General features: G+C 41.3%; 1 protein-coding gene across 1 annotated transcript; it reads right to left on the bottom strand.

Annotated features, from left to right (window-relative positions):
* Positions 1–1,655: 1,655 nt before the first annotated feature.
* TMEM47 (transmembrane protein 47) lies at positions 1,656–27,612 on the bottom strand. The gene is made up of 3 exons (XM_075774483.1): positions 26,901–27,612; positions 13,139–13,279; positions 1,656–5,436 (listed from the first exon to the last, which is right to left on the bottom strand). The coding sequence occupies exons 1-3, from the start codon at positions 27,124–27,126 to the stop codon at positions 5,258–5,260; spliced, it is 546 nt and encodes a 181-aa protein (XP_075630598.1). The 5' UTR covers positions 27,127–27,612; the 3' UTR covers positions 1,656–5,257.
* Between the last annotated feature and the right edge of the window lie 314 nt (positions 27,613–27,926).

The raw sequence follows: 27,926 nt of genomic DNA, 5'->3' as shown, positions 1-27,926 counted from the left end.
TCTTCTGTATCTGCAAAATCCCACCGTACCTATATATTTAACACTAAAACGTTGACTTGGGAAGTACTCCTTCAAGGTACAGAAATAAGCAAGCATTACAACTCCCTGCCCACAGACAAAACACCAAAATATCAACTCAAAAGAAAATTTTGTAAAGTCCCAAAGACTTTTGCTTTGGCTATGTTTGCCTGAGCTAGAACGCTGGAGTTTTCAGCGTCACTCACAGACCTCAAACCATTTGTTTCCACTACGTGCTCTGCGGCTTGCTCATCTTCAAACTGCATTTTGGTAGGAACAAACTTGGGCTCGTACACCATTTTCCATGCATTTTTCTCTTCTTTACAACATGCTGCACATCCAGCCACACTTCTGGTTCAGCAGCAGACTGCAGGCCTACTTTTACGGTGGATACCAAACACATTGTGAGATGCTGCTCGACTGTCAAATCTGCTGGGAGGTCTTTGGTACACCAAGGGTATGCTAGCTCCTGCCAGGCCAGCGCCCCTGCCATTCAGCATGTTTGGATAGACAAGGTTTGAATAAGGCACCCTCAACTCAATGCTTAATTTCTTCCCCTGGTAAGCCAGTGGGCCCCTCTGACCTTGTGCCAACATGTAGGCACCCAGATGACCTAAAATTTGGGCAGTAAGCCCAGGTCAAACCCTTGGGCAATATACCCCCTAATGCCACACTCACCACAACCAGAACTTTAATGCAGATTTCAAGAAACACGCCTTCCATCACCTCTGGCTTGCTCCCTCACTCCCCAGTGGCTGTGGGTTCATAGTTCCCTACGAACTTCTCCCTTCATTGTACTTGCAATTCAAAAGAAAACAAAGCTTCACACAACCTCCATCATACTTGCTCCCTGCTCCAAATTCCTTTTCCACTACTTGATTTCCACTCTGTGCATCCCAGCCCCCGTGCCTGTACTCATTCATTGCAATAGTCCATTGAAGCCAAGGCTTCTCCCCTCAATTCTCCTATCACTTTCTGCTAGCAGCCTCTGCTTCACACTGCTGCCTGCCTACGTGAGAGGCACCCAGCAATGCAGAGGATGACAGTACATTACCAAGCGGTAGAAACAACACAGTATCACGTTTTCAGTGTTTTCATCATGCTTTTCCATTTTTGCAACAGCACGTCTCAGGTTAAAAACAGTATCTGTGGGTTTTTTTCAGGGTCAAAAGTAGCACAGATTTTAGGATCAAAATAGAAAGAAGTCTTAGTTATTGGAAACATGAAAAAGAAATGCGTGTATAATGAATAAATTCCCCTACTGGAACAAGGTGCTCAGCATAGATTCTCATTTCAACACATGGCCTTGTTATTTACCACATAAAAAGCAATTTGATTTTCTGATGTTACAATAATTGCATTTTTATAAAGGTATTACGGGCTGTGTGACACCCAGACACCTACCCTGTGCTATTTATTCTATGGCCAGGTGAGATGGAGGGGTTACATCAGCAAGATCCTGCATCTCTTCCTCTCTTTCTTCCCCCCATATATTTTGGTAAGACTCCTCTAGTATGGTACCTGAATACCAGGCATATTCATTAGCCTAAGCAGACTGTTCCTTCTCAGCCTGCCCAACAGAAAACCAGGCCAGTTTCAGCTGCATACATATATATTTCACTCAGAGCAGAACAGGCACATTTGGTTAGTGTAACAATTTTTTTTTATTTCAGTTACTTTTTCACATATAACTTCATGTAAGCTACAAAAATCGTGAAATGCAGAAATGGTATTAAAACTGCAAACTTAAAAGTCTTGATAAAAAAACCGTGTCTTTCCCTGTTAACAATGACCATTTAAAATGAACCATATTTTGATGGATTCATTTAATAAACATACCATACACTTCTCAAAAATAAATAAAGAACAACATCAGAAAAACCATCAACAACATGAAGCATTTAGTTGTCTTCTTTTTCCTTTAAAGACAGAAATGAAATTTCTAGGCACAGTTTTAGGCATTATAGAGGACACAGAGGCAATAGGTTAGTGTGCACTGCTCTGTACAAAAATACAGTCTGAATAAATTACATTGCTAGCCATAAGATTAGACTTCACTTACCAGTCAGTTCATTGCATGTTTAATAATATACAGTTACATGCTAATTCATATATATCATTTATATTTCAAACACATAGGTGTCTCTATATTTGTTTTTAAAATTTACAAAAGCTAAACGAAGTTGTGCAAGAAATCCAAAGAGGTGCTAGGTACTTGTCAGCACCGGACGGTATACTTTAAGCTTAAAAAATACAAGTAACTAGCCCTGCTTGCAAGTTTGCTATATATATATTTATTCATATATATTTGGAAGAAAAGCAATGGATTTGTTGTGTGAGAAAATCATCCTGCCAGTGAGATGAAGCCAAAGAACTGAAATAATGGTGGTATGACACAAGCGCAACATACAAAACGATTAATTTGTCGTACGTACACTCAAGACACGTGTGTATCCTGTTTGGGGCTAGAAAAAAAAAAATCAGCAGAATGTTGCGTTTACTTCTAGTTCAGTGCTGAGAAACAGAATGGTTGCCAAAATTGGCAATGGTAAGGGGGCGGGGGGGGGGGGGGGGGGGGTTGGCCATAGCAACATAAGCTAAAGGTAGGTACCTAAACCCATATACCAGATGCCCAAACGCAAAGGACCTGAGGAGTTTGAGGGTTGTGTCCTAATAGATTGCATTATCTTCAAGAGGAAAAGCAGGTGTTCAGACTGAAAATCAGATCTCTGACTCAAATGTGAATGAAGAACCTTGTCTTCAGGCATTCACGTTTGTAGATTTGCCTGAACATCTTTCATATTAAGAGCCAGGTGACTTTCAGAGCGCATGCCTTAGGCCTGACATTTCTTTTTGCTCAAACTCTACATAAAGAAACATTACTTGATAAATCAGTAGATACGATATGGGTTGGGCACTGTACCTCCTTGTCAGCATAGGAGAAGTGACACGCAATGTCAGCACCAAAACACTGTTCTCCTAGAAGGTACGGAAATCTCACAGTGGGCTTCTCTACGTTAACCTAAGTCCCATGCCAAACTACAATGTTCTTCATGCTGCTAAATAAAAGCAGAACTACACAGCTGTTCAGAAAGATACAGAGTTAACGATATACTGAATATCCGCCTTAAGTCAGTCTCAGGAAAAAAACAGAGTTACAGACACCCTCTGGCGCCTGTGAAACAAGCGGACATAATTTTTCCTCCCATCCTTTTTGTTCTCCAGGCATTGCCATACAATCCCTTCCAAGTCAAACTATCATTTTACTCTGTCTAATCTAATTAATCACCACTGGTCCTGGAAAGACTGCTGATACGGAATATTCTGCCGTGATAGTAAAGATTTAATTCCAGAGCTCCAGAGTTTTATAAACCATCCCCGTATTTCAGCAATACTTTCACAACAACCTCCTAAAGGCAGCCCTGTAGTCCCGTGGCCAATGCAGAACCTCTGTGCCCTGCGAACGACGGCACAGGCATTAACACTGTAGATGCGGTCTTAACATCGAGTAATTCAGCAGTCTCTTCCGTGGCACCAGCAAAACCATTTGTATAGAGGTGGATGTGCAACCCTGGAAAAGCTGCTTTTGCAGAGGTCCACACAGAATATATTTTAAATTTCTCCATTAAAAAAAATAGTTCTTTCTAAAGATTAGAATTGTATAAAAATATGTTCATAATTAATTGAAAATATCCAAATAAGCAAATCGTAAACAAAAATTAAAGTGATGCGGATTAAATTCATGTAAAAGTTCTCCCTATTTTATCTTGGGTTTCATTTCATGTGTACAGTCTCTGAATGTTTTTAAGTGGGAAACATACTAAGCAAGGAGTAATTAGATGTACATAATCATCAGCCAGTCCATTATAAACTCAGCCTTTAAAAACAAGAGATTACCTCCTGCAGTGCTAATGTTTTAATATGGACATGATGGGGTCTCAGCTGTATTCCTGATGATCAGAGACACTCACAACCTAACTAGATTTTTAAAAAAAAAAAAAAAAAAAAAGGCATTTTTTCTTTGCAACAGCCTTAGAAAACATTTTTTAGTAAGTATTAGATTACACAGAGAATAGCAAGTAGTTATTTTGTCCAGTTCTATCTTAACTCGATGTGAACTTTTAAGCATTTCCCACAACACAGAGTCTGTACAAGGGCATATACAGAAGACAAACCATTTTATGTTTATTTTGTAACACCAACCAAAATTGGGGATATCAATCCAAAGCTATCAAAAATGTGTATAAAGTTAGTATTTTAACCACTGCATCACAGCTTATATTACAATTTTAAGATGAATCATTTCTCTCCCTCTGCATTTATAGTTGTACTATATAAATTCATTTATTCTAACAAATACCTTTCAAAAATATAACTGAACTTGTTCCATATCATTCTTTTCGTTACAACGTTCAGAAGCTAAACGGGTACTTAGGACAACTGCAATTCATTCATGCATTTTAGATGCCTCAGGGACAGATGAGGTCTTTTTCTACTCCCTTTTATCTCCACCCTCCAGCAAAACACTCAGAGCTGAGACAACTTCCAACTACACAGTCAGAAGCACATGTCCCCAGGTTTGGACCTCCTTCAACAATCTGCTACAGCTGGCATGGTGATGTCGATTACCAATTCATGAAATTCTGTGTGGTTGGTGGCTTGGTTTTTGGTTTTTTTAATTATTCTCCCAGAAGACTGTTGAATGCAGATATTAGGCAAGTCATTAACCAGTTACATTCACTGCCCTCAACACAGTCACTTGCAACTAATTCCTTAAGAGCTTTTTTGAGCAAGTAACAAGGGGCCAAGACAGCCTATTGTACAAGATGCCATTGCCTGCTTATCAGACATCTGAATCCTCTATGATACAGGGAAACTTCTAAATGGAGCCTATACCAGCTGCTCCCCTGAAGGCAATAGCAGATGCTGGCGTTGCATTCTCATTCCAACTAGTTTTCTCACAATGATCGCTGTCACGTAGATCCTTTTGCTTGTTGTCAGGAAAAATGAAGCTTATGTATCAGCAGCTTGCAGCATCTGCCTATGTAAGATCAGCAATCCTAGTGTTTGCAGTTCTTTTAAATGGTTGTAAAAGCTAGTTATAGTGTTCACACCCAAAAGGCAAAGGCTATTTTATCAACAGAGCAGACTGTTTGGTGCTCCACAAGTGTTCTAAAAAAACTGTGAGTTAGAAAAGATGGAGTAATCCTTTTGTTATTTTTCTTTTCATTAAACAATTCTAGTAATAGTCTTCATAGTTCTTAGGGTTCAGGCAATAAAGAATGGCACCCCCAAATGAAAATATAGTTGCACCCCAAGCCAGGCCATAGCCCCAGTTGAACTCATGGTATATTTTCAAGCTGACTGTTTCGATGAACTTGATTGGGTAAAGGACTAAGCTGCACACCTGAAGAACAACTGAAAGAGAAAAAAAACCAAATGTCAGAAGCGGCCTTAATTAATTTTTTCATAAAACAAGAAAAACATCATGTAACTGAAATTCACATTTAAAATGTTCTTGATGCATTTTTAGCTTACAAGTTCTGCTCTTTTTGAGAGAAAAAAAAAACACCAAAAACCTATCACATTCATTTCATCCACCGAGAACAGGGCAGTTCTTCCATATTCCCTCGTTGATGAATGTTATTGCTATGGTATAACGATGATCCTTCAGATGTCCATGAAATAAACAGTGAAAGCAATCTTTTCACAACTCGTTCCTGCCTCTCCTTTGTATTTTAGTTTGCAGTCATTATTCCTTCCATAATAACAAAACTAAGATCACTTGTTCTATAGCTATTATAAATAAGTCAAAACAAGGCACAAGAATAAACGAATATTAAGAAATATAGCTCAGAATCAAATCATTTACTTAGCCTAGAAATAATTCATTGTAGTAGGTGATACATATTTATGTTCAGCAGAGACTCACTGAATTACATATTTCATATGCATTGCTGTGTACTGTAATCAGAATTAATGATATTGTTAGGCAGAATACCAAGGAATCTATAAAGTTTGATCAGTCATTAAACTTCCAACTGGCAAAACACTGCCTTGTGTTATGAATTTAAGGGGTGGGTCAGAAATGCTTCATGATGAAAAAAAGCTAATAAAACTGATCAAATCCAAGGCAAGAAAAAACTTAAAAATCATTACTTTCTACAGCACTGTCTCTGAGAGCCAGATCTCCTGCAGCCTGATCCGCACGTCTACAGTGGAATTCAGCAAATGTGTTAATTACTGTGTTACATTAAAAAAAACACAAACCACATACAGTAACCTGAAAAGGAAAATACTCAGATGAAGAACATCAGTTTTCACAAGAATTTAGTTTCATCAGTGTCCATTCTCCTTTACATTCAGGCATATTGTTAACAGTATAATTGGGACAACCATTTCCAGGGGAAGTAGGTGAAAATTACACTTGGTGTGAAGACAAGAACAATCTGCATGATGTAGTAATTCTCCAGGCCTCCAGCTCTGCCACCCACAAAAGACTAAACATCGCTGGAACGTACAAAACATCCTTTTTTGCCCTTCAAATATATGATATGGCCTTATTGCAACACTCCCTTCCAGCATTTAACACTAGCAATTTTTAAAGGCTTCAGCAGTCGACCGCCTCTGCAAGCTGCCTCAGCGCCCGATGGCAGTCAGGGCGGGCACATCCACGCCGTTATGCACGTGCTTACGTATTTGCAGGCCTGAGACACATAGCGATGAAAGTTCAACAGTATGCAATGTAATGCCATAGTAACTACCTTCTTTAACATTGACTGGGTTGGTTTTTTACAGTTTATTAGGTATCATAAGAAGAGGGAACACTTTTTAGAGAATTGTTACAAAGTCAACGCCAATATATATTGGCAGTGGATAGCAGAAAACAAGACTACTTTGGACTACAGAAGTCCTTCTGAAATTACACTGAGAAATTACAGGAAAATAAAACAACATTAACTGCTTGAACACTTCACGCGTTCAAAATCTGTCATTTGCCTTTTCAGCCCCAAATGCTCTCTACAGTGTTGTCAAAGTGGCACCTTTTCTGGAGACTAACGCTCTCCTGTCCTCTGGATGGGGACCGGTATGGGGAGATGATTTCCAATGTTCCTTACACACCCTTTGTTGGTAACACTTTACAAAATGCTCATTGGAAACTTCTTCCCCTCCTCCCCGTCCACTTCGCCTACAGACTAGTCTTTGGACTCTTACTTGAGACTGACAATCTGAACAATGTTTGGATAGTGGATTTTCTGATGTGGATAGCGAAATCTACAGGATTTTTTTAATCCCGAAGTTATTGAAGTGTTACTTTGTGTTATTCCATTTTAATATATTTTTTGTCTGCCAGCTCACAAAATACTGCACAACACTGAAGAAATTTTGACAGGGTACACTAGGGGAAGCGCCTACACTTATGAAAAGATTATGCAGTCCAATTCTGTATAATGAGAGCATCATTACACCCAAAAATACCTGAACATATGCTCTGCTTTCAGACACATCTTTAAGACCATTCAAAGTCAAAAAGGATTTTCTGAGATGAACGGATGTAAGCAAGTTCTTCAGTGGCTTCCTGAACTGGGGCTGCAGCATCTCTGCTGAGTCAATACAGGAATTGCTTTGCTCTGTGTGCGCGTGTGAAGTTCCAACCAAGGAAGCTCTCCATCTTCCCTCAATCTGACATATCAAGTATGCTGAATTTTAATCTACAGACCGGACTTGTCAAAACAAAACCAAAAAGTGATTCTGTTGGAAGAGGAACATGCGGCTAAAGGAGCAATACCCGTAACAGGTATTTTAACATTTTTATAGTCCTGCTTTTGCTACTACTGGTCCAGCTACACTATTGAAAAATTGAAAGGAAGTGCTGGTAGCAACTGGCCAGTGGAAACACCCACACTTCACAACACTGACATCGCTTTGCACTTTTTTTTTTTTTGCCTTCCGTTATTGTTGCTCCCCATAAAGCGGCAAGGTTCCTGTGTAGGCTAGAAACAGCTAGTGAAGTTATGAAAAATGACGAGAACAACCCAAAAAGATGTTTTTGCATTGCAAGCATTGGGTTTCAATGCTTGCAACTACTGATCTGCTTCCAATGAATTTAAAGGAACTCCATGCTACGATGACCTGCTTACGGGAAGTGCGTGTATGTACTACCTTTCTTCAGAAGCGCTAGTCTTTTGCTGTAGAGAAAAAGGCTGCAAAAGAAATCTTAAAAAAAATAATTACACTTCAAAATGCTACTCAAAAAAGACGAGTCATCTCAAACTAGACTATATCTGCTTCAAGTTTAGACCCATTTTTATGACTAGCACTATGATGCTTGCAAGACAATTGCACAGGAACAGGAATACTAGTTTTGTTCCATTTACATGAAATATATGCAATTATATGTACTCACCATCTATGTTTAATACATATATTAAAAAAAATCACAACAAAAGCTTTAAAACTAGGAAAATACAATCTTTTGTTCCTTGTTCAAATGTTTGACAGTTTCGCTGTGCAAAAAAAACCTTATAATGTGGTTTTCTAATTGGTCTCCATTTATGAAAATGGTGACGCTGGCTAGTAAGTTCTGTATTTCTGTTCTCTACACCATACCTCCTGCTCATTCACATTGAGTAAAACACTTCATTAATAACCAACAGGTGTTAGAGTTTTAAAGATTAACACACATGCAACTGCTATCTAGGAAGTTGTTTGTACTTAATACAACTCATGCAATTAATTGGGAAGCAACATGAAGAGAAAGGGGGGTACATGCTGATTTTAAAAATATTGCTAGCTCAGGAACATACCATCCTGCTACACAGGCAGACCAGGAATTTCAGCAGGAAGCCCAGTTGGCCAAACAGGGAGTTTCTCAATGAATGTGCAAGAAAGGGGCACACAAGAGCAGGAAACAAGGACAGACAATGACAAGGGAGTACAAAAGCACTATTTTGATACTTAGACACAAAATCAGGAAGTTTGAAGCCCAGCTGGAGTCCCACATTAAACTAGGAAATGGCAAAAAGGGTAATAAAGAAGAATTCCCACAGGTGCGTTAGTTGCAAAATGAAGTTCGGAAAACATATTTATACGATGATGGACAGGAAAGCCAGTCTAATGACAGATGATGTACCATGACAGTTTCTCCAAAACCTTTTAGTGTCACGGTTTGGGAGGGCGTCAGCAGTGCAGGAACAAATTAGGGATGACTTAGACTTGCATCTGTATCTATGGTGACAGATGGAATTGACCCAAGGGTGATGAAAGAGTTGGTCGATGTGATCATGAGCCCTCTATCGTCTATGAAAAATCACAGTGATCAGAAGATATTCAGATGACTGGAAAAAGGCTAATGTTGTGTCCATTTTTAAAAAGGCTATAAGTTAAAAATGCACAGAATTATAGGCTGGTCAGCCTCAATTCAATCCCTGCAAACATTATGTACATCCTCTTGGAGTCCACCTCTAAGCACATGCAGAACAAAGTGGCAATCAGTAGTGAACGTGGATTCACCAATGAAGGACAAGGGTCCCCAGAGCTCCCAAGATAATCAGAACCCTGAAGCAAATTATCCTTAAGAGGAGGAGGAGGGAACTAGGTTTATTTAGACTCATGAAGAAGCAGTTAAGGAGCAATTTCGAACAGGCCTACAGTTACCTGAAAATGTAGCTGCAATGATGATAGAAAGAAAAAAAGAAAAAAAACCCCTCTTCTTTGTAGTGCCAGGCAACCTAAGATAATGGCAATAGGCACAAATCTCAGTTTAAGAGATTCAGAATGGACATCAGGAAAGAAAAAAATATAAGTAGTATAGCACCAGGACAACATGCTTGAAGAGCCTGTGGAATCTTCATCCTTGGAGTTCTTCAAGACTGGTCCAGACAAAGCTGCAGCTGGTTGACCTAGTGTTAGTGATTGTCCTGCCTCAACAAGAAAGTTGGACTACATGACCTACATAGTATCTTTGCTATCAATATTTATTTGATGCTGACTCTTTTCTACTGCCCTGTAGCAACTTGCACTAAATCCTACTGCAGTCAGTCCTACTTTTTCAGATCATTCCATCAAATTCTGAGCTCTAATATATCTGCAATTTTTTTCTAGCTTCACTGTAAAATTTGATGAGTACGCTTTTATTCTATCTTCCACACCATTATGAAAATAGGTAATAGCACAACACTTGGGACACAATCCAGCCAGACTGCGCTCTGACTCTCTGTCAGAACGGAAAGATACATCCTCTAAGTATTTTTCAAATATCATCTGCCATAATTTCTTTTACTCTCTCACCTATATTACTTTCACTGTTTCCCCACCTTACATGGAAGGGCATCCTGTGAAATGTGTTAAAAGCTTACTAATCTCAACAGGTTATTCTTCTAAACATTGTAAAAACATAGCCCTAGAAGGCAAACATCTTTTAAATTACCTTTTTTGTTTGCTTTTATGGACTTTCAACAACTACACTTTCTACCCCTAAATTAAGACTTGGTTAGCACTTAATTATCTGGCAACCATATCATGAGACTCCAACACTGTCAAGTTTGTGAGCTTGTACCTCGAGGATGCAGCTTTCAGGGCCCGTTTGGTTCATGAGCACTAAGACCCCCCCCAGCAACTAGATAAGCTAGTGAGCTCTACTAGACCAAAAACACTGGGGAAGAGCTGTATGAGCCAAAGTGGCTCCACACGAGAGTGTCCTGCAACTGCTTCTCTGTACACTCCACGTTTTTCCATTACCTGTTCCTCTCCCCATTACACAGAGTTGACAGTATGTATTTTAAACACATTCACATCTGTTGATCACTTGCTGCCTTATTCTCAGTATCTAGGTTGAATTATTTTTTTTGTCCTTTTGCTTTCTCATCTCTTCCAGTCCTAGTCAGTCAATCTTCTTCCTCACCTACAGAGTCACTAACTGAAACCTGAAGCTGAGAAAAGTGAAAAATAAAAATCAAAACTTGAAGAAAAAAAAAATGCCTGGAGCCAACTGTTTGGACTCTAAAGTGCCTGGAAACCACTTTTCCATTTTTTCCTTTCTCCCACACAGTGACGTTTTCTACCTGACACCCACACAGACCATTAAATGCCTCTGGGCAATTCATCCCATGTCCTTCTTCCAGAGGCAGCTGGTAGACTCCTAACCAGAGTCGTACAGAATATTTGGTCTTGTCAGCAGATTCACAGGTCAGGGCAGGGTTTATCCTCAAAGATCCTCTGTGAAATCCACAGGTGAAGGTTTGAATCCATAGACAGTTGCACAAGGCACAAACTCCACTGTGCTGCAATCTTAACTTTCCCCTCTTCAGTAGGGGACTCTTTCCATAATTCTTTCAAGATACGCCAGTCCATGTTCAACTCTAAAAATAGCTGACATTAAAGATAACATCTGTAGGAAATGACACTAACAATGTCAGCATCAAATCCCAAAAGGATTCTCTTCAGATTTGACAGATAATGAAGAAGAATGAGGCAGGCTGTCTCGGCCTCATCATCTCTCTTCCTTTTATATGTTTCAGATCATGGCTATTTAAAAACGTATGTGCATACACACACACAGAGGCAAAGGAAGGAGGTGAACATCAATCATGAGCTAAAGCATCATTACATTTTCCTTTTTGATGCAAGTAAGCATTAAACCCCTGTCCCCTCCAAATTTTGTAGTAAACACTAAAACTAATTTTATGCAGAAGAGACTAGAGTAAGCTTTAAGCCAAACAACAGGATTTGGGGAAATTTTTTTCTTTTTTTTAGTACAAAATTAACTATATAGTAAATGAGCAATATGGCAAGATAGGCAGTGTGTGGCTGAACAAATACTAAGTTAATTTTTCTTAACATCGTGTAGTAAGTCAAAAGCCAAACAAGAAAATTCAATAATCCTACTTCCTTCAAAGTTAACTGCCCAGCATGCTTTATAATCTCAGAATTAACACTAAATCTTAAAATAATGGCACCAGTGCCTTTATTCATTCAACGAAGCAAGCAACACAACACATAGAACAAAAAGATACGATTTCTGCTTAGGAAATCTGACCCTAGGTTGCATTCATTTCCTAAAAAACAAATGAAATATAACCTAACAACATCTCTTGAGCAGATAAAAGTGCACCTTAAAGCACGGCAGCTCAGTGAAGGTATGGTTAACAGCAGGGGGCAGCAGGACCCTTCCCCGGAGCTTTGCTGCACTCCTGAACACCCTGTACATTCCGTGCTCTTATCTTTTCATATCCTTGTACGCGGGTTTTTTTTTTTTTTTTTTTTTAATACATTCCGAAGACTGGGCGCTGTCATCCTCTTCATTATGGGCTATCAGAAGGGGCTTAAGCTGCTGGCTCCAATGCAGATACGAGCGACAGGATGAAGGCAAACCACGGTTGGTGAATCTCAGGAGAAACAGAAACATGCGTGCTGACTAAGCCCCAAAACATCAGAATGTACAACAGGAGATGATTTGATATTGTAATTATATCTCACTGGACCAGTTTTATGGACAATTCAGATTCACGAGTCTCCCTTAAGATTCTGTGATAGTCTATATAAACTGTTCCATTTTCATGTTTTTAAAACCAAACTGGGACTACACTGTGACAGCTTGTTAAATTAATAACTAAGTAAGCAAGCTGACACAATGAAATTAATTCCCCATGGCACAGGGGCATATATAAACACCTTGCAACATAATCCTATTTATTTTCACACCTAGGGCTTCAAGGGTTCACATTTGAGCACTAATTTTCTCCTGTTTTAAAATTGTAGAAAGAAGCACATTAACAGAAATGTCTTTGCATGAAGAATAAAAATGGGGACATCAAGCAGCACAAAGTCACAGACTAAAACTGGTGCTTTGAGATTTATCCTCTGTAGTTTCCCCTGCTGTGTGTAGTTCACAAAACAATACATACAATGCAAATAAATAATTGCTTATGAACCAATAATAGTGCAATTGCCAAAAACGATTAATGTCGTGCAGAACCGGTATCTTGAAAAACCTCACAGGAGTTAACGCTGAAGTAAACCAAATGCTTCTGAATTAGTATGCAGAACAAGGCACGTCTTCCTTCACAAACGTGAAGCTGCTCTCATGAAATTTTCATAATGGTGCCGGTAATCTGCTTACCTGCAGCAAAGAGCATGACTGCAACCGGTCTGTAGAACCGCCTCCGAGATCCCACGCAGATAGAGATCAGCCCAACCAGGAAAGCTATGAGAATGATGGCAGCACCACCCAACAGCAAAGCAAGAGTAGCTATCTGCCAGTCTGGGAGGGGTGGTGGGGGTGGGGGGGGGAAGAGAAGAGGGGGGGGAAAAAAAAATCAATTTCAGTAAAACAAGCCCATAGGCCTCACAGAAACAGCAGAAGATGAGGAGCACAGAGGCTGCATCAAGGCTCGGGTAAATAAACAACTGTGCTTTGGACTTCTTTTTTCCTAATTAGCAAAACACCTTCATACAACAGATGCAACTCAGCAGCAAAGTGCCACAACCTCCCACACTTTTTCAAGGCTTAGTTGGCCTCGTTGGGATTTTGGCTCAAGTAAGACTGAATAATTTGGTCCCCTGGTTATGTCCAATTTAGAATGAAAAATTGAGGCTGGGTCAGGATTAGCTAGTGTGTGTTAGCTGACCCCCAGTCTGTCATGACTTTCTCACATTAGAAAGTCAAACCTCTGCTTGAGCTGATGAGGGTGACATAGGAAGGGAAATGCATGGAGGCTTATCATATACACCTGTCACTTGGGATGGACCAAGGCCACATAATACGAATAACAAAACTTAAAGGAAGGAGATGCTCAAAGGAATAAAGAAAAAAAATCAACAAAAAAAAGGTGGAAGTTAAGCCCTTATAAATGCAGTAACGATCATCAGATGCAGACAGAGTCAAATCTGAAGTCCATTTTAAAACGTCAGTTATCCTAAAGTTTCAGTTTTTCTTTTCTTTCTCCAAAACCAACTTCTGCGTTCAGCCCAGTGTATTTTCTAGTTGTTTTCATACATAATGGATGCAGTTATAAACATCCTTGCAGTCTTAAATCACATAAAACAAAATCAATTTGCAAGCTGATGGCCATCACATGTCTACACAACATTCAAGATCTAACTTAAAAGCTTCTGTAGGATTTTAGAAAGGTACGGGCTTTGTGCTGTCTCTCTCTGCAAAAGAATATAAGACCTTGTCCCTCTTCAGGGCACCAGGAAAAACAATCGGATCACTATTTACTGTTTATCACTACCATTTTGTAGTTCAAGGAAGATGATCTAAAATCAGCTTGTGGGAAAAGGACCTATTGATCCAATGCATCTCTCATTACTTTGAAAATACTAGGACTCATACGATATCCAGAATAAAACGTCCAAATGCATTACACAGTTCAAAGAAAAGAAGATTAATTATTTCCAAAATAAATTTAGAGATCCTAAGGTTACTAAAATAAGAACAACCAAAATCCACATACTTTTTTTGAGAAGAGCAAAATTCAGTGTTTTAAAAAAACAGTACATCCAGTTTCAAGAAGGATCTAATCTCCTGAAGATACCGACAACGCAGCTGTGGGGTTTGGGAACGGAAGGCTGGCAGCCATTATCACCAAAAAGCTTTCATATATTAAATGAAAAAGGATGAAGGAGATTAAAAGAAGAAGAGAATAGAAGAGCTATAAAAGCATTGCTAAAAAAGAAAGTTATTTTAAAGGCATGTTTGTGCAAATATACACATTTATTTTCATTCTGTTTTGGAAATCCAGGCACACTGTTTACCAATACTTTAATTACTAAGTACTCAACCTTCCAAGCTCTTTTACTCCTTGTTTTCTTACTGGACCAAAACCCAAGGCTGGGAACAATCTCTCATTCTCCTGTCTTCAGCATGCAATCTCTAGCGTCAGTTTGCTGTGTGTCCCGCTGCTTTACCATTATTGAGATGGAAATACGATTTTAGTTATGGATGGGAATGTTATGAAGAGTGATTTTTAAGGTTGACATGATCCTTCAGAAACACCAAGTGTTAAGTGTACTGATGATTTAGAGAGTATTCTTCCAATATCAGAGCACATTACAGATATAAAATACAGAAATAAACAAACAGAATGGACCACTTTGGAACAACATGAAAGGAACCCTTGCACTAGAAAATTACACAGATACGAAGACTAGACACATAAATCCATATCACCCCAAAGTTAAAAGCCATACAAAATTGATGAAATAAATCAAAGTGCCAGATGGGAAAACTCAGAAACTAAGATTTTTTAAAGCCACTACAAATAATAAAATATTAAATGTTATCTTCACATTGATCAGATGCCAAAGTCTAATGCAAACAAAAGGTATGCAACATTGGAGTAGCAACTAAGTGGAAAAAAAGTTGAGTATCCTATTGCTTTCCAAAACACACTGGCAAGACTACCAAACAAGTGAAAATAACTAAGGCAAAGATGATACAAGCGTGGGGTTAGAATATAGTTTAGCTTTCAGGACAGATATATCTGGATTTTGGAAAGGTTAAAAAATAAACAAACTACCTTACTATAGTACTGACGTGGGAGGTAGAAGGACAAATCAGTGTTGGAAGACACCTACACTCCCAACTAAAAAAGAACTGACTTAGTAAAACAAAACTGATTTCTTGAGTAAGAGAACCTACTCAGTGATGTTGACAAGTAGGACAAAACTGAGGCTCTTAATGTTCCTCACTACTAGTTGAGGATCAGGTATTGAAGATTGTGCTCTGGGCTACAATGTTTGGAATTGTCTAGTTTAGCGCCAGCCTCCGTTTACAGAAGCATACAATGCCACCAACCTTTACCTTGAGCTGCAGCTGAAAGGGATTGTGGTTAAAGAACATCATGAAGGTCAGACATTAGTGCACAAAGAATACTGTACTGAATTTTCTTGTATTGCCTACCATGGAAACTGCATGTTTAAATCTCCTTGTCATCTTAGAAAAACCTTAACTTTCAAGTCTGAAAGCCATTTGACCTGGTGACAAAATAAAACTTATGTTGGATTAAGGCAGTAAAACCTTCCGCGTGGGCCTTCTACTTAATGGCAATTATTTTTTAAAAAAAAATCCAGGCCACTGGACTTCATACAAAAGAAAAGAAACATCCAAAGAAAACTGAATCACTACCTCTCAAAAAGAACATCCTGTAAGTTAGAAAGCTACAACAATATAACCACACACAGAAAACACAGTTTTCTACAACAAAAATCTGTAGTTTTCCTCGGACTACCCAGGAGTGATCAAAATGGGAACAGCAGATTGCTCTGTTACATAGTGTTACTGGTACACAGAACATAAACATCGTAAGTCTACTTTAGAGTATCCAAAATATGCTTGCACCATTTCTAGGCATGTACCAATCTTGCAAATAAGTGACTATACTCAGTTCAGGAGTCTCAGCAGTTCAGTGAGACTGCTGGTTCTCACAGAGATAGAAAAGTGCACAAACATGAGCAAAACGGGACCTTATAGACAATCATTATTAGTTTCCTGGATTCAAAACACAATTTGGTTACACTTGAAGAATGCACATCGGTATTTTTCACTGTACATCATTACAATTTACTTACACTACATATCTACTATCGAAGAAAAATGTTAGGAACTACTAAAATTGTGCTCTCACAAATCTTAATAAACTTGTAGATTTTAAAAAGCTCCATCACCTCACAGTCATGCCCAAATTAAGTTGCTTTGTTGGTTATAACTGTAGAGTCAACACAAAGCATAACTTCTGATTTTTTCAGTGTTCATGATCTTCGCAATATGTTAAAGAATTACACTGATAATGCCACCTATCCCATCTGAACAACTGGAATGAATACATTTTGACAATCGTTAAGTAACTCAGGACAGATTTCTTAAGAAAAGCCTCACTTAATGTATACTATTTTAGGTCTGAAAATCCAAACATGTTTTTGTACTGCACAAGCAGCATCACAATGTCTATAACCATGGGAAATACATTGTGCAGTTCTGATGGTGATGATAGTGTTTGCCTAATTTTTATTATAACAATCTGCGTATTAGTTTAGGGATGTGGATTTCAGTATTTGGAAATACCTATAAATATGAACCTAGGTACTTAACACATTTTCAAAATATATATGGTGTAAAATTTATTAAAATTACCATCTTCTGTAAAAAAAAAAAAATAAACAAACCCCCAAACCATGATGAGAATTCCTCATACATAAGTCAGTGCGTTTTTGTAAGGACAGCTTGGTTTCATTGCTCTTTGGAATTTTTGCCTGTTTCTTAATGATATGGAATCACAGTGTTAATTGCATATTGAAATGTGTGACTCTTCTCCCTTCTTCCCCCCAAATGAAATGACCTAAGGCTTTAAGCTTTTTATTCATTTTTAATTAAGAGCAGCTCTATCTGCTCTATTTTGGGGGAAAAATAATAATTCAGTACTAGGATGAAAATCAGAAAAAGCCATAAAAGAAGAAGGAAACATCTTAAAGTTCTGAAATGTTTCTTTTAATAAGTAGGTAATTTGTTAACACCAGAAAGAGAAATGCAAAAGGCATACATTTCATGTTTTCAGCAAGTTTCCCCAATTATAAATATTTTATTTATGTGGTATTCTACAGTAAGAGAAGTGGTGGACATAAAAACATACTGTGGAATATGTGAAATGTTTGTGTATATGGCTTTTCCAGATAATGCAAGTGAACAGAATTAATCTCTTAAGAAACAATCAAGTATTCCTTTTTTTCATATAATGGTTCTCTACTGAGAACCAGTAGAAGCTGAAGTAAGAAAATGCATTGCAGCTGTTCCATGATGAGAGTAATGACTGACCACCTTCTAGCATTAAAGAAAACCTTGGTAAGAAACAAAACAGAAAAATGCTCTTAGGTAAGTTTTTCTGATTCACTGCAGAGCTTCCACTTGTCAAGTACATGCCCTCTCTCAGCCAATAAATATTCTTAGAAATTTTAATATAACATTTAAAGTGAAGAATAATGAATTTGAAAGAGCGTGTCAAGTAAAGCACAGAAAGTTGAAGCACCCACGCATAGAAAATTAAATATAACCCACTGAATGTCATAACAATCAACTAAGATAAATAAGATAGCTAGAGATAATCCTAATTGCTTCATATTCAAAACTATTTCTAAGTTTATAAACATTCATCGACTAGGCCATCAAATAGCCAGCAAAAGTTTAAAAAGTGCAGTGATTATATAAAAACACAAAGGCAGAATGGTAAAGTCTAGTTTGTAAAAGGGCATTTGTTGCACGATTGCTAAGATTTCCTCTTTCTTCAGCACATCCAGACGCACAGATTGCGTAAGGCCAAGCTCCATTGAATTCAGTAGAAATAGCGAGGTAAAGCAAGCACTGCAGTCACCATTAAGTTCTCACATAAAATTATTCCACAGACAAGTCAGTCCTTTGGAACCTCACCTGAGCCAAAATGATGTTATTTTAAGGAGCTACTCGGATGACTTCTGCTCTGCACGAAGGGCAAATTAGCTAAAGCTGGGAAGCCCAGTGTCCATAAGTTACTTGGTCCATACTCTTCCACTCTTGTACAGCCAGCACCAGAAACAGAGTCTTTTGAGACTCCGCAGCATACACCTCTGCACACTGCAGAGAGAAGCGCTTTCCGGCAGGATCCATACCAAACCTCCATTAAGTTGCTCTAGCCACAACTTTCCGCAGCAGAGCCTTGCACAAAAATTGCAGTAAATACATATTTTCTGTTCATTGTCAGTTTGTCTGGTAGGCTTATCACTGCTAGTTGCTGCACAGACACACTCTGACTTTTACATTTTCATTTTATGGATTGAGAATAAGATTTTTCTAAAGTATGAAAATGACTTGTGTGTGTGAATCCTCAAGTCACTCAGACACTTAAAAAGTGTTACCAGAGCTGTGGGAACCAGCCAGCTGTGACTGAATGCATAATGTCCTTACGACAGAACTCAAACACTCTACACCAAGGCTTTCTTCTGACAGCCATGAATTTGAACACATGAAATAACTATGTGAGGTCACAGATATGTTAAAAGCTGTCTGTAGAAGACACAAAACAATTTTCTGCTTCTTCAACAGATTTATGTACTGAGCTATTCCCTAAGAAATCGGTCTTCATCCACACACTGCAGAACATGGGACAAAGCCCGCGATAACCCAAGTCTTGCACAACACAGGTGGGCTTAACAGTGAGGTTCTCTCATAGATTGAATTCACCAGGATTTTGACAACACCCAAACAGAAATTTGAGCAGTTTATGCTGGGTGCCAGAATCCGTAAGTGCCTCCTAAGTGTACTTCAAAGGCTCCACATAAGGCATCAGTCACTTTCCATTTACTGTTACAAGATGCTCATAGGATGATTCAGTGCTCCTGATGCTGAGCGGAGAGTCATTTACAGCCAGTCAAAGAAAAAGAGAACGAGCACAGAGACGCATCCAAAAAAACAGCTAACTGGGGCAAACCCTGGTACGCTTGTGTCTTGCTGAGGTTAATGGCTAACGATAGCAGCTGACTAAAAAAGGAAGAAAGGCAGGCACCTCCTTAGCTGCAATATACCAGGGGCTAGATGACTTCTCAGAAACTGCAAGGTCTTTGCTTCCCAGCTCTGGCTCCAGCCTTGAACCTCTGCTCCCATTTCCCAGAAGTTTCTTAACCAGTAGGGTAGACTGAAATCCCTCCCTTCCGTCTGCTAGACTCAAGCTAGAAAAAGATACACATGAGATCTACGTGGTCTGTGAACAAATAGGAGGGAATCCTAATCTGAGTCTTGCTTTGAAGTGCCTCTTACCTAACTGGTCCCTTCAAACTTTCTGGTGCCATTTACACACCTTTCCACTGACACACAAAAAATACCCAAACGTTACCGTAAGGCAGCCCAGACTCAAGGGTCACTCAGCTTTGGGGGGAAAAGTCCTCAGCAGTCACCTAGAGAGGTGTGTCCCTCTCGCCCAGGCCCCTCCTATGGCTTGCCTTTTCTCCACAGCAAGATAACCACGATCAGAGGGGAAGAGGCCGGCTCCGTTCCAGGCACGATAATGGCCCACTGGCAGGATGCTCCAGGTAGCAAGTGCTCTACCACCTACCCTCCTTGGCATGGGAAGGACACGCTAGCTAGGTCAGGGGACTCATTAGGCAGCCATGGCACAGACTCCGCTCCCCTTTCAATGGCAAGCAGAGCTCCCCACCTTCCACCCGAAGATGACAGTGAGCACGAGGGGGACAGATTGATTCCCAGAGGAGCGAGCAGCGCACAGAGAAGAAATAGCCTATAGCCTGCTATAGAAATGATCTCTATAGCAGTCTCACATAAGATATGGACTGCATTAATCTGCCCAATATCTCCATTTCAGCTGCCATGTTCATCAGACTACGTGTGACCCCGAGACTGGGGCTGGACTCAAACTTTCTGTGAGCTTCGACACCACCACAAGTTTTATCTGCCAACTCTACAGCAGACCACACTGAACAACAAAACCAATAAAAATATGGTAAGCAACTCTGCTGTTGTGCAAAGGAGACAGATTTTGCAAGACAACAAGACAGTCTAATGCCTAGGGGGGTTACAGAGGTATGAACAACTTGAAACATAGCAGGTGCTTGCTCATCTGCCCATGACACACATCTTTCCCGAAGATTAAAGCTTACATTCCTTATTTATAAAATATATACACACTTTGGGGTTTTTTTTGTACAGATGCTCTCTAAGCCATGACCTACTTGTATTTCTAAAATTACGGAGTAAAGTCCTTTAAATGAAGTGCATCTTCAATTAAAGAGTTAAGTGCTGCCATTATCTAGATCTTTATTTTATTATTTAAAGGCAACATGCATTGCACATCACTTTTGCCAACAGAGTACTTCAAGACAAGCACAGCATTACAGAAAGTCATGTAATCTATAATTCATTCACAGAATAGTACAGCATGTACTCAGGCATTTCTTCCATTGGATACATGGCATTCTTCTGAGATTAGCTCACTACTATGCCAATTTAATTATTGGATATCCGTTCATTCAAGGAAAAAAAACAAATGCGCACACCCACAACTCCAAGAACCTGACAAAAACCTGGAAATCTTAGAATTATGACATTAGGAGAGAAGTGTGGCAGATGTGTTATACAAGCTTTCCAAGAAAACCTCACCTTTTCTGACCTCTTCTATATATACTACTACATTTTAGCAATCTGAAGAAGGAAGAAGTATGCTTCGCCTTGGAATAGGAACATAATTATTTCCCACAGTTACTGATGTTCTTCAAGCAAACTGGCAATCTTTTGCCATTTTCAAAACTCATTCCATCGTTCCTTGAGAAAAACAATTAGCACTTTAAATAGTTCAAGGAGTACTTCCCATCAAAACGACGGCCTTTATATTACAGAAATGGAACAAGTGAAAACACATAAAGCACTATCGCTGGACAGACTTTACCCCGCCTCCCGCTTGTTACCTTGAATCTTATGTGGTCATCTGTGGCCACAAATCAGTAACAGAGGCAAGGTTACTCTCTACATGATTCTAAATATAAAATCTCATCAAATATTTAAACCACTTATATTATCCCTAACACAAGGAACATCTTTTAACTTACTGGTGCAAGACTTCTTTATTAAATGAACATGACAAAGCAACAGGATACATTACAGACTTTAAAACTGCAACGAACTGCAGCAGTAACAATAACCCACTAAGGCTGGAAGTCTTTATTTATTTGTTTTTTTAAAAAGAGTATTATCAATGACAAGGTGTATGGTGCTCTTGCTCTGATCAGATAAACTCACACAAACTTCACACATTACGCACAAATGTGCTGTAACCATGTCTCTTAGCTGGATGGAGAAGGGTGGCTGAGATGGTAGCCTCCATCATACTAAGAGGTCCAGACAGCAAAACAGGAGTCTTAGATCTGTTGCTGCCACAGAGCATGGTCTTGAGAAGTCTGAGGCAAAAATATCTGGTCCATTTGTAAAAGAGGGAGCATACCTTAAAATATTCTATCTGGGGCTACTATGAGGGGTAGTAAACAAATTCAAGGCACTGAAGGAGCCAGGTAGACATCAGGCATAAACAGAGTATCAGTCATCACAGAATCACAGAACAACTTAAGTTGGGAATGACCTCTGGAGGGTATCTAGTCCAGCTCCCCATGGGAAGCAGGGCCAATCTCCAAGTCAGACTCAACTTCAAAGTTAGATCAGCTTGCTCAGGGTCTTAGACAGTGAGTTTGAAGTAGCATGGCTTTTGATTCTATATCCACCTTCAGATAAAGTATTGGGGATGATTATTAAAGAGAGTAGTATGCAAAACAAAAAACTAGTTTTCAAAACCAGAAAGAATGTTTTATTAATTGCTCCTTACATTGTATGAGCCACTTGCTTCAGACTTCGTAAAATTAAATTTGTTCTTCCTATGTTATTTTATAGCAAACTATCAGCCTTGCTGAGCTTTTTACAAATATGTGTCAACATCAACTCTGAGCAATGATCTAGATCTTCTAATGAGGAAGCTGCTTTCGAGCTAGAAATTTCCCCTTGGAACAACCCCTTAGATTCAAAACAAGCAGATACCATCCAAGACTACTGAGCCATGTTAACTCAGATATCCGCATCTAATGTATAATTAAGGTTAAACTGCTTCAAGTGCTACCAAATGAGCAGCCCCTGATGCTTTTTTATTTTAAGAACAAATTAGAACAGAATTATAAGCACAAAACTAGACTCAAGTTGTCTTACTGCACTATGGTGTAAGTTGAGCTTACCTTTATGGTTTGTTCACCACTAAGTTTAAACATGTACAGAGACCCTGTTGCACTTATTTCCTTGACGTTGTCTTTCAAACATTTATGGACAGTTCTTAGAGTATAATGAACTTACAGAAAACTTAAAGTTAGTTGCATAAACAAATATACAGGTTGAGAAGTAACAAAGTCATATGCCCCCCATAAACCAGAATGAAAACAGTTAACTAGTATGAAACCATTCAAACATATTTTTATATGCGCTACTTTCACAATAAACTGAAATGCTGTGAAGGAGCTATTGTTTTCTATGAATAGCATATACATGTATTGAAGCCAAAATACACAATGTTTACCTGCAGCTCAGATTCTATGGAATCATTTATATCTTCCACATCATATTTGCATATCTTTGATTTAAAGAACTATAGTGGCTGCAGTTTATTGCATAAATTCAACCTTCTGTTATTAATTCTACAGGAAGAAGAAAACTGTACAGGTACAGACACGCCACACAGTTGTACATAAGATGCATTTAATTTTAGGCAGATGCTGCGATAGAAATAAATATTCATACATAACTCCTGATAAATTTGCAAATGAACCATCACAAATTAGACATAATCCAACTTCAAATGAGGTCTAAAAAAAAATTTGTTTAAAGACACCAAAGGAACACTCCAAACCCTGTAAGTTGGTGGGGTTTTTTTTTCCCTTTAGTTTAGCATATGAGTTTAAAATACAGCTGACTTAAAGACAACTTGTGCATTAGCCAAGTTAAGCTTTGATCGCAGAAAATAATTTTATGCCCAGACAGCTGGTGAAACTGTAAAGCAACGTTGCTGGATCTCAAGAGTTTATCACAGAGCTTTCCATACTGGCAAGTTTGTTAGTTTTTCAGCTCCTGAAGTTGTTCTTAGTGGGAATTTTAGAACTTCATCAAGGGAAGAGGGAGACAAGATATGAAAGAACACCTTTCTAGCTTCCGCAATTACAGGAAACAAATTGAACAGGTCATTGACATAGACCCTAAAGACTCAAAAAAAAAATTAAATTGAGATATCAGATTTCTAAAAACTAAAGCGACTCACTATTTTACATACTTGAACCAGTAACACTGCGTAGTACTTACACAACTTTAAAATCAGTACGAAAGCAAAGGACTGCTTGCAAGCTGTAAAAAAACCCCTCAAAACAGTGAATGAAGAAATGCAAGAACACACACTCAAAGCACGAGCAATGCTGAAGGAAAACCGAGAAGGATTATTTCCTGCTATAACAGCCAATGTAATCATGCTCTGTACATTTCCTTCTGCTCTCCAATACTAAGTTGCCTTTTTTGATAGCAGTCAGGGGTCCTACATCTAATTACACCAAAGGTTTTTAATTAAACCTCGAATATGCTTTAACAGCTTCTAGCATGAGCTTGCCCTTGATGGTGCCACTTGAGGTGCTCTCCTTCAAGGGATGATGAAGTAAATCTCTTAAAACCGTGGGTGAAGATGCCTTTTTCCTGTGTGTACTACTGCTTTTCACAGCTAGCCAGCTACAAAGCTGCTTGCACTGGTATCGAGCTAAAAGAGCTTTCCCTGTGGGAGCTTTCCGCTATCTCCGAAATATACCACTTGCTAGATCCTTGATGTAGGAGGAAAGTGCACTTAAAATATTAAGGCAAGCACACAAAATGGTCTCGAATATGAGCCCAATCCAACTTGGTGAACTTACTGGGAGCCTTCCCATTGACTTGAATGGGAATTTTAACACACTAGCAGAAGGCTAAGGAAGAACAGTACAGTTTCTCATATTTCAGGTCTCCTCAGAGTCCAGCACTGTGTGCCAAACATGAGGAAAATGAAGGGCTTATTCCAGTCACCTCAAACAAAACAATCATTCACTTCTTCCCCAGTAGCTTGTGAAACCTGGCTCCACCAGACTGGAAAGCATCTAAGAAAAATGAGTAAAGCTCATTCAGGAACTTGAATAAAACTGGACAGGCAGGAATTTTTGCACAAGGGAGAAGAAAGCACCAGGAGAGGGCAAATTTTCAACACACAGCATCCAACAAAACTACGTTTCATTCCTATCCATCCTCACCCATTCATCTTCCACCTTCCCATACACAGACAGGTGACTAATAAAGCAACGGGAGAGACTCATGTCCTTTTATGCCGTTCCATAAGCTGTCCTCCTTTTCTTAATGTCCCACTTCTATATGTGTGTGCGTGTGTGTACACACGCACGCATGCGTAGCGGGGAGATGAATTGAGGGGGGAGCCCAATACACTGTGTGCAGAGGTGGGGGGGGGGATTTGAAGCAGGTTCTCATTCAAGCCATCTGAAAAGTCTTTCTGCAATCAAGGGGATACTATTTCAGGAGACAGGGAGAAGGGGCAAAGGATTCACGTTGCTAAGGAGACACGTAGAAGCTGACATTCCTACATAAATTTCCATTTATACTGGGGAAGGAAAAGAAAGCTCTCCAAAGTTTGTGTAGATACCCTGGTAACTGATTGAAACCGACACTTCTTTACAATTCATTTTGGCATTACGTGATTTAAAACAAAATCCCAAATAACACTCAAGCCCTCAAATACTACTTCACACAATGACAGGAAGAAATAAGCACAGCAGCAAAGGAACCTGTGCAATTTCTACTCAACCAGAGATAGTTACTTTCTCGAATCTATACAAGGATTTCAGAGAAGCAAGGAAAAGAGGAAAGCATCTAGAATACACAGTCAGCCCCCTGCCTTCTTTCCCAAAACAAACATCTTGTCTCAGTATGATTTATCCAACCGAAGAACACAGCGATCCAAATGGATGATTTAGCAATGCAAGTGTGTGTGTGAGGAGGACAGGGATGGGGATGAAAACAGAGCAGGGGGGAAGAGGCTGGCTTCATTTGTCAATGTTTCTATTTGGACTCCAGAAGTTGCTATCAGGCATAAAGTAAATAAAACAACCCACAAAAACCTAAACAATTATGGTACTACCAAAGAAATTACTGAAAAACATTCAACAGGCAGCTTGTTTATGTCATTCACAATCCATTTTTTAAATACTCCAAGCAATAGCGAAATGACATTAAAAAAAAAATAAATGTATGACCAAAGACCTAGAAAGCTGAAGAATGAATGAGCATCAAGAAATCAAAACAGGGAGTGTGGCAAGCAGGCAAAGGAGTATGAAAGACGATGGGAAGATCAGTACTTGCTAGAGAAAGACACACACGAGCAGATGCGGGGGAACGGAGAGAGAGCCAGAGCCCAGGCGTTCTCACTCGGGACAAAAAACCCAATCGGGTTTGGTAACGAAGCCCCAACTTTCCAAGACTAGCGACTTCGGGGGATGGGGGCGGAGGGGGGGAAATTATAAGACACTTGGTCCCCAATAGCTTCTCACTATATGAGAACAACTGCCACACAAAAAAATTATCAAAACTAATCCAAACTCGGGATATTTTGTGAAAACACGGTCAAAGGCAGATACGAAATCAGTCCCCCCTTTCTCTGACAGAAGCCAACCTCACCCCTCTGCTGCACCCTAGACCGTCTCGCAGGCAGAGGGACGAGCCCAGAACGGACTCTCCGTGCTCCCCCCGCCAGCACACGCTATTTACAGAGACCGCCTTCGCCCCAACCCGCAAGCTAGGGGAGAAGCGGGGTCGGGGCCGCGCAGCCCGGGAAGGGCAAGCGCCGGGACCGGGGAGGAAGGGAGGATGAGGAGGATGGGGATGGACGAAGCGGCTCGGGAACAGGAGGGGTGCGGAGGGCGGGAGCACAGAGGTGCCGGGGACTTTTCCCGGTGGTGGCGGCCAGAGCGGGGAGCCGGGGCGGCAGCGGGCGAGGCGAGGAGCCCGGAGGGCGAGCAGGGGATGGCGGGGCAGGGCCCCGGGCACTGCTGCGGTCCGGGGGAGGGGTGGCTGGGATGCGATCCCGGAGGAGAAAAGGGTGCAGGAGAGGCGGCTCCGGGGATGGTGGCAGGGCAGCCAGGGCACGGGGTGCGGCCGAGGTGGAGGGAAGGCAGAAAGGGCCGAAGGAGGGACGGGGCAGGGGCCAGCCAGAGGGCGGCTGCGGGGTCGGGGTGCCGCCGAGGGGGGGCTGAAGGAGGGGAGCGGAGCCGGGGAGAGCCCCGGGGCAGCCGTATCTCACCGCTGTGCAGCGTCGACTCGCAGAGCCAGCTGTCCAAGTTGCCGGGCTTGCGGCAGGACTCCCAGAGGGACAGGTAGTACTGGTGGTCCGCCGTCACCCAGGCGGGGCTCAGCACGGCTCCCAGGTCCAGGCACAGCGCCAGGAAGATGCACACCAGCCCCACCAGCTTCAGCGGGGTCAGCACCGAGACGCGCACCTCCTCCATGCCGCTGCCGGCCGAAGCCATGGGGCCCGGGGGTGAGAAGGAGGAGGAAAAGGAGGACGCGCTGCCGCCGGCCCCGAGGGGAACAGGAGCGAGAGCCCAGCTCCGCGCAGAAGGGGCGGGAGGAGGGAGCAGCAGCGAGACCAGCGCTGACTAACGGCGGGGAGAAGCTTTCGCAGGCGGCGGGCAGCGCTGCTCCCTCCCTCGCCGCGCTCCCGCCCCGGTGTATCAGGTGCAGTAGCTCCCCCTAGTCCCCCCGGCGCCGCCCGGCCCGGCCCGGTCCGACGCGCTCCTCCCCCCTGCCCGCCCCTGCCGCGGGAGGCGGCGGCCGCGGCAGGGCCCGGCCCGGCCCGCGCTCCGCCGGGAAAGGGGCGGGAGCCGCCGCGCCGTGTGCGCGGGGGCCGGGAACGGGGCGGGGGCGCGGCCCTGGCCGGTTCCTCTCCGCTCCGCCCCGCCGGGGCGAAGTTTGGGGAACTTTCCCCCCGCCGCAGGCGATGCTGGGAGCCTCTCGCCCCGCTTCCCGGTCCGCCCCGCCGCCCCCGAGCGGCCTCCTCCGCTCCCGGCCCCGCTGCCGTTCTTGGCCGCGCCGGGGGGGTGTGTGTGGGAGGTTGTGCCCGGCGGACGCGTGATCGTGCGCGCCGTAACCCTGCGCGTGTGGCCAGGCGTCACGCGTGGAAGCGAAGGGTGTCCCGGCAGTGCCGTGCCGTGGAGAGCAGCGGGAGCTGAGCAGCCCCGGCCCCACCCGGCCCCGCTGCCAGCTCCGCGTTACCGCGCCGCTACGGCGAGGAACGGGGAGAAACGAAAGGGTGCCTCGGATTTCGGAT

Source organism: Balearica regulorum, chromosome 1 (assembly GCF_011004875.1).
Source record: "Balearica regulorum gibbericeps isolate bBalReg1 chromosome 1, bBalReg1.pri, whole genome shotgun sequence".
Classification (NCBI taxonomy): Eukaryota; Metazoa; Chordata; class Aves; order Gruiformes; family Gruidae; genus Balearica; species Balearica regulorum.
This window is presented reverse-complemented; position numbering and strand designations above follow the sequence as displayed.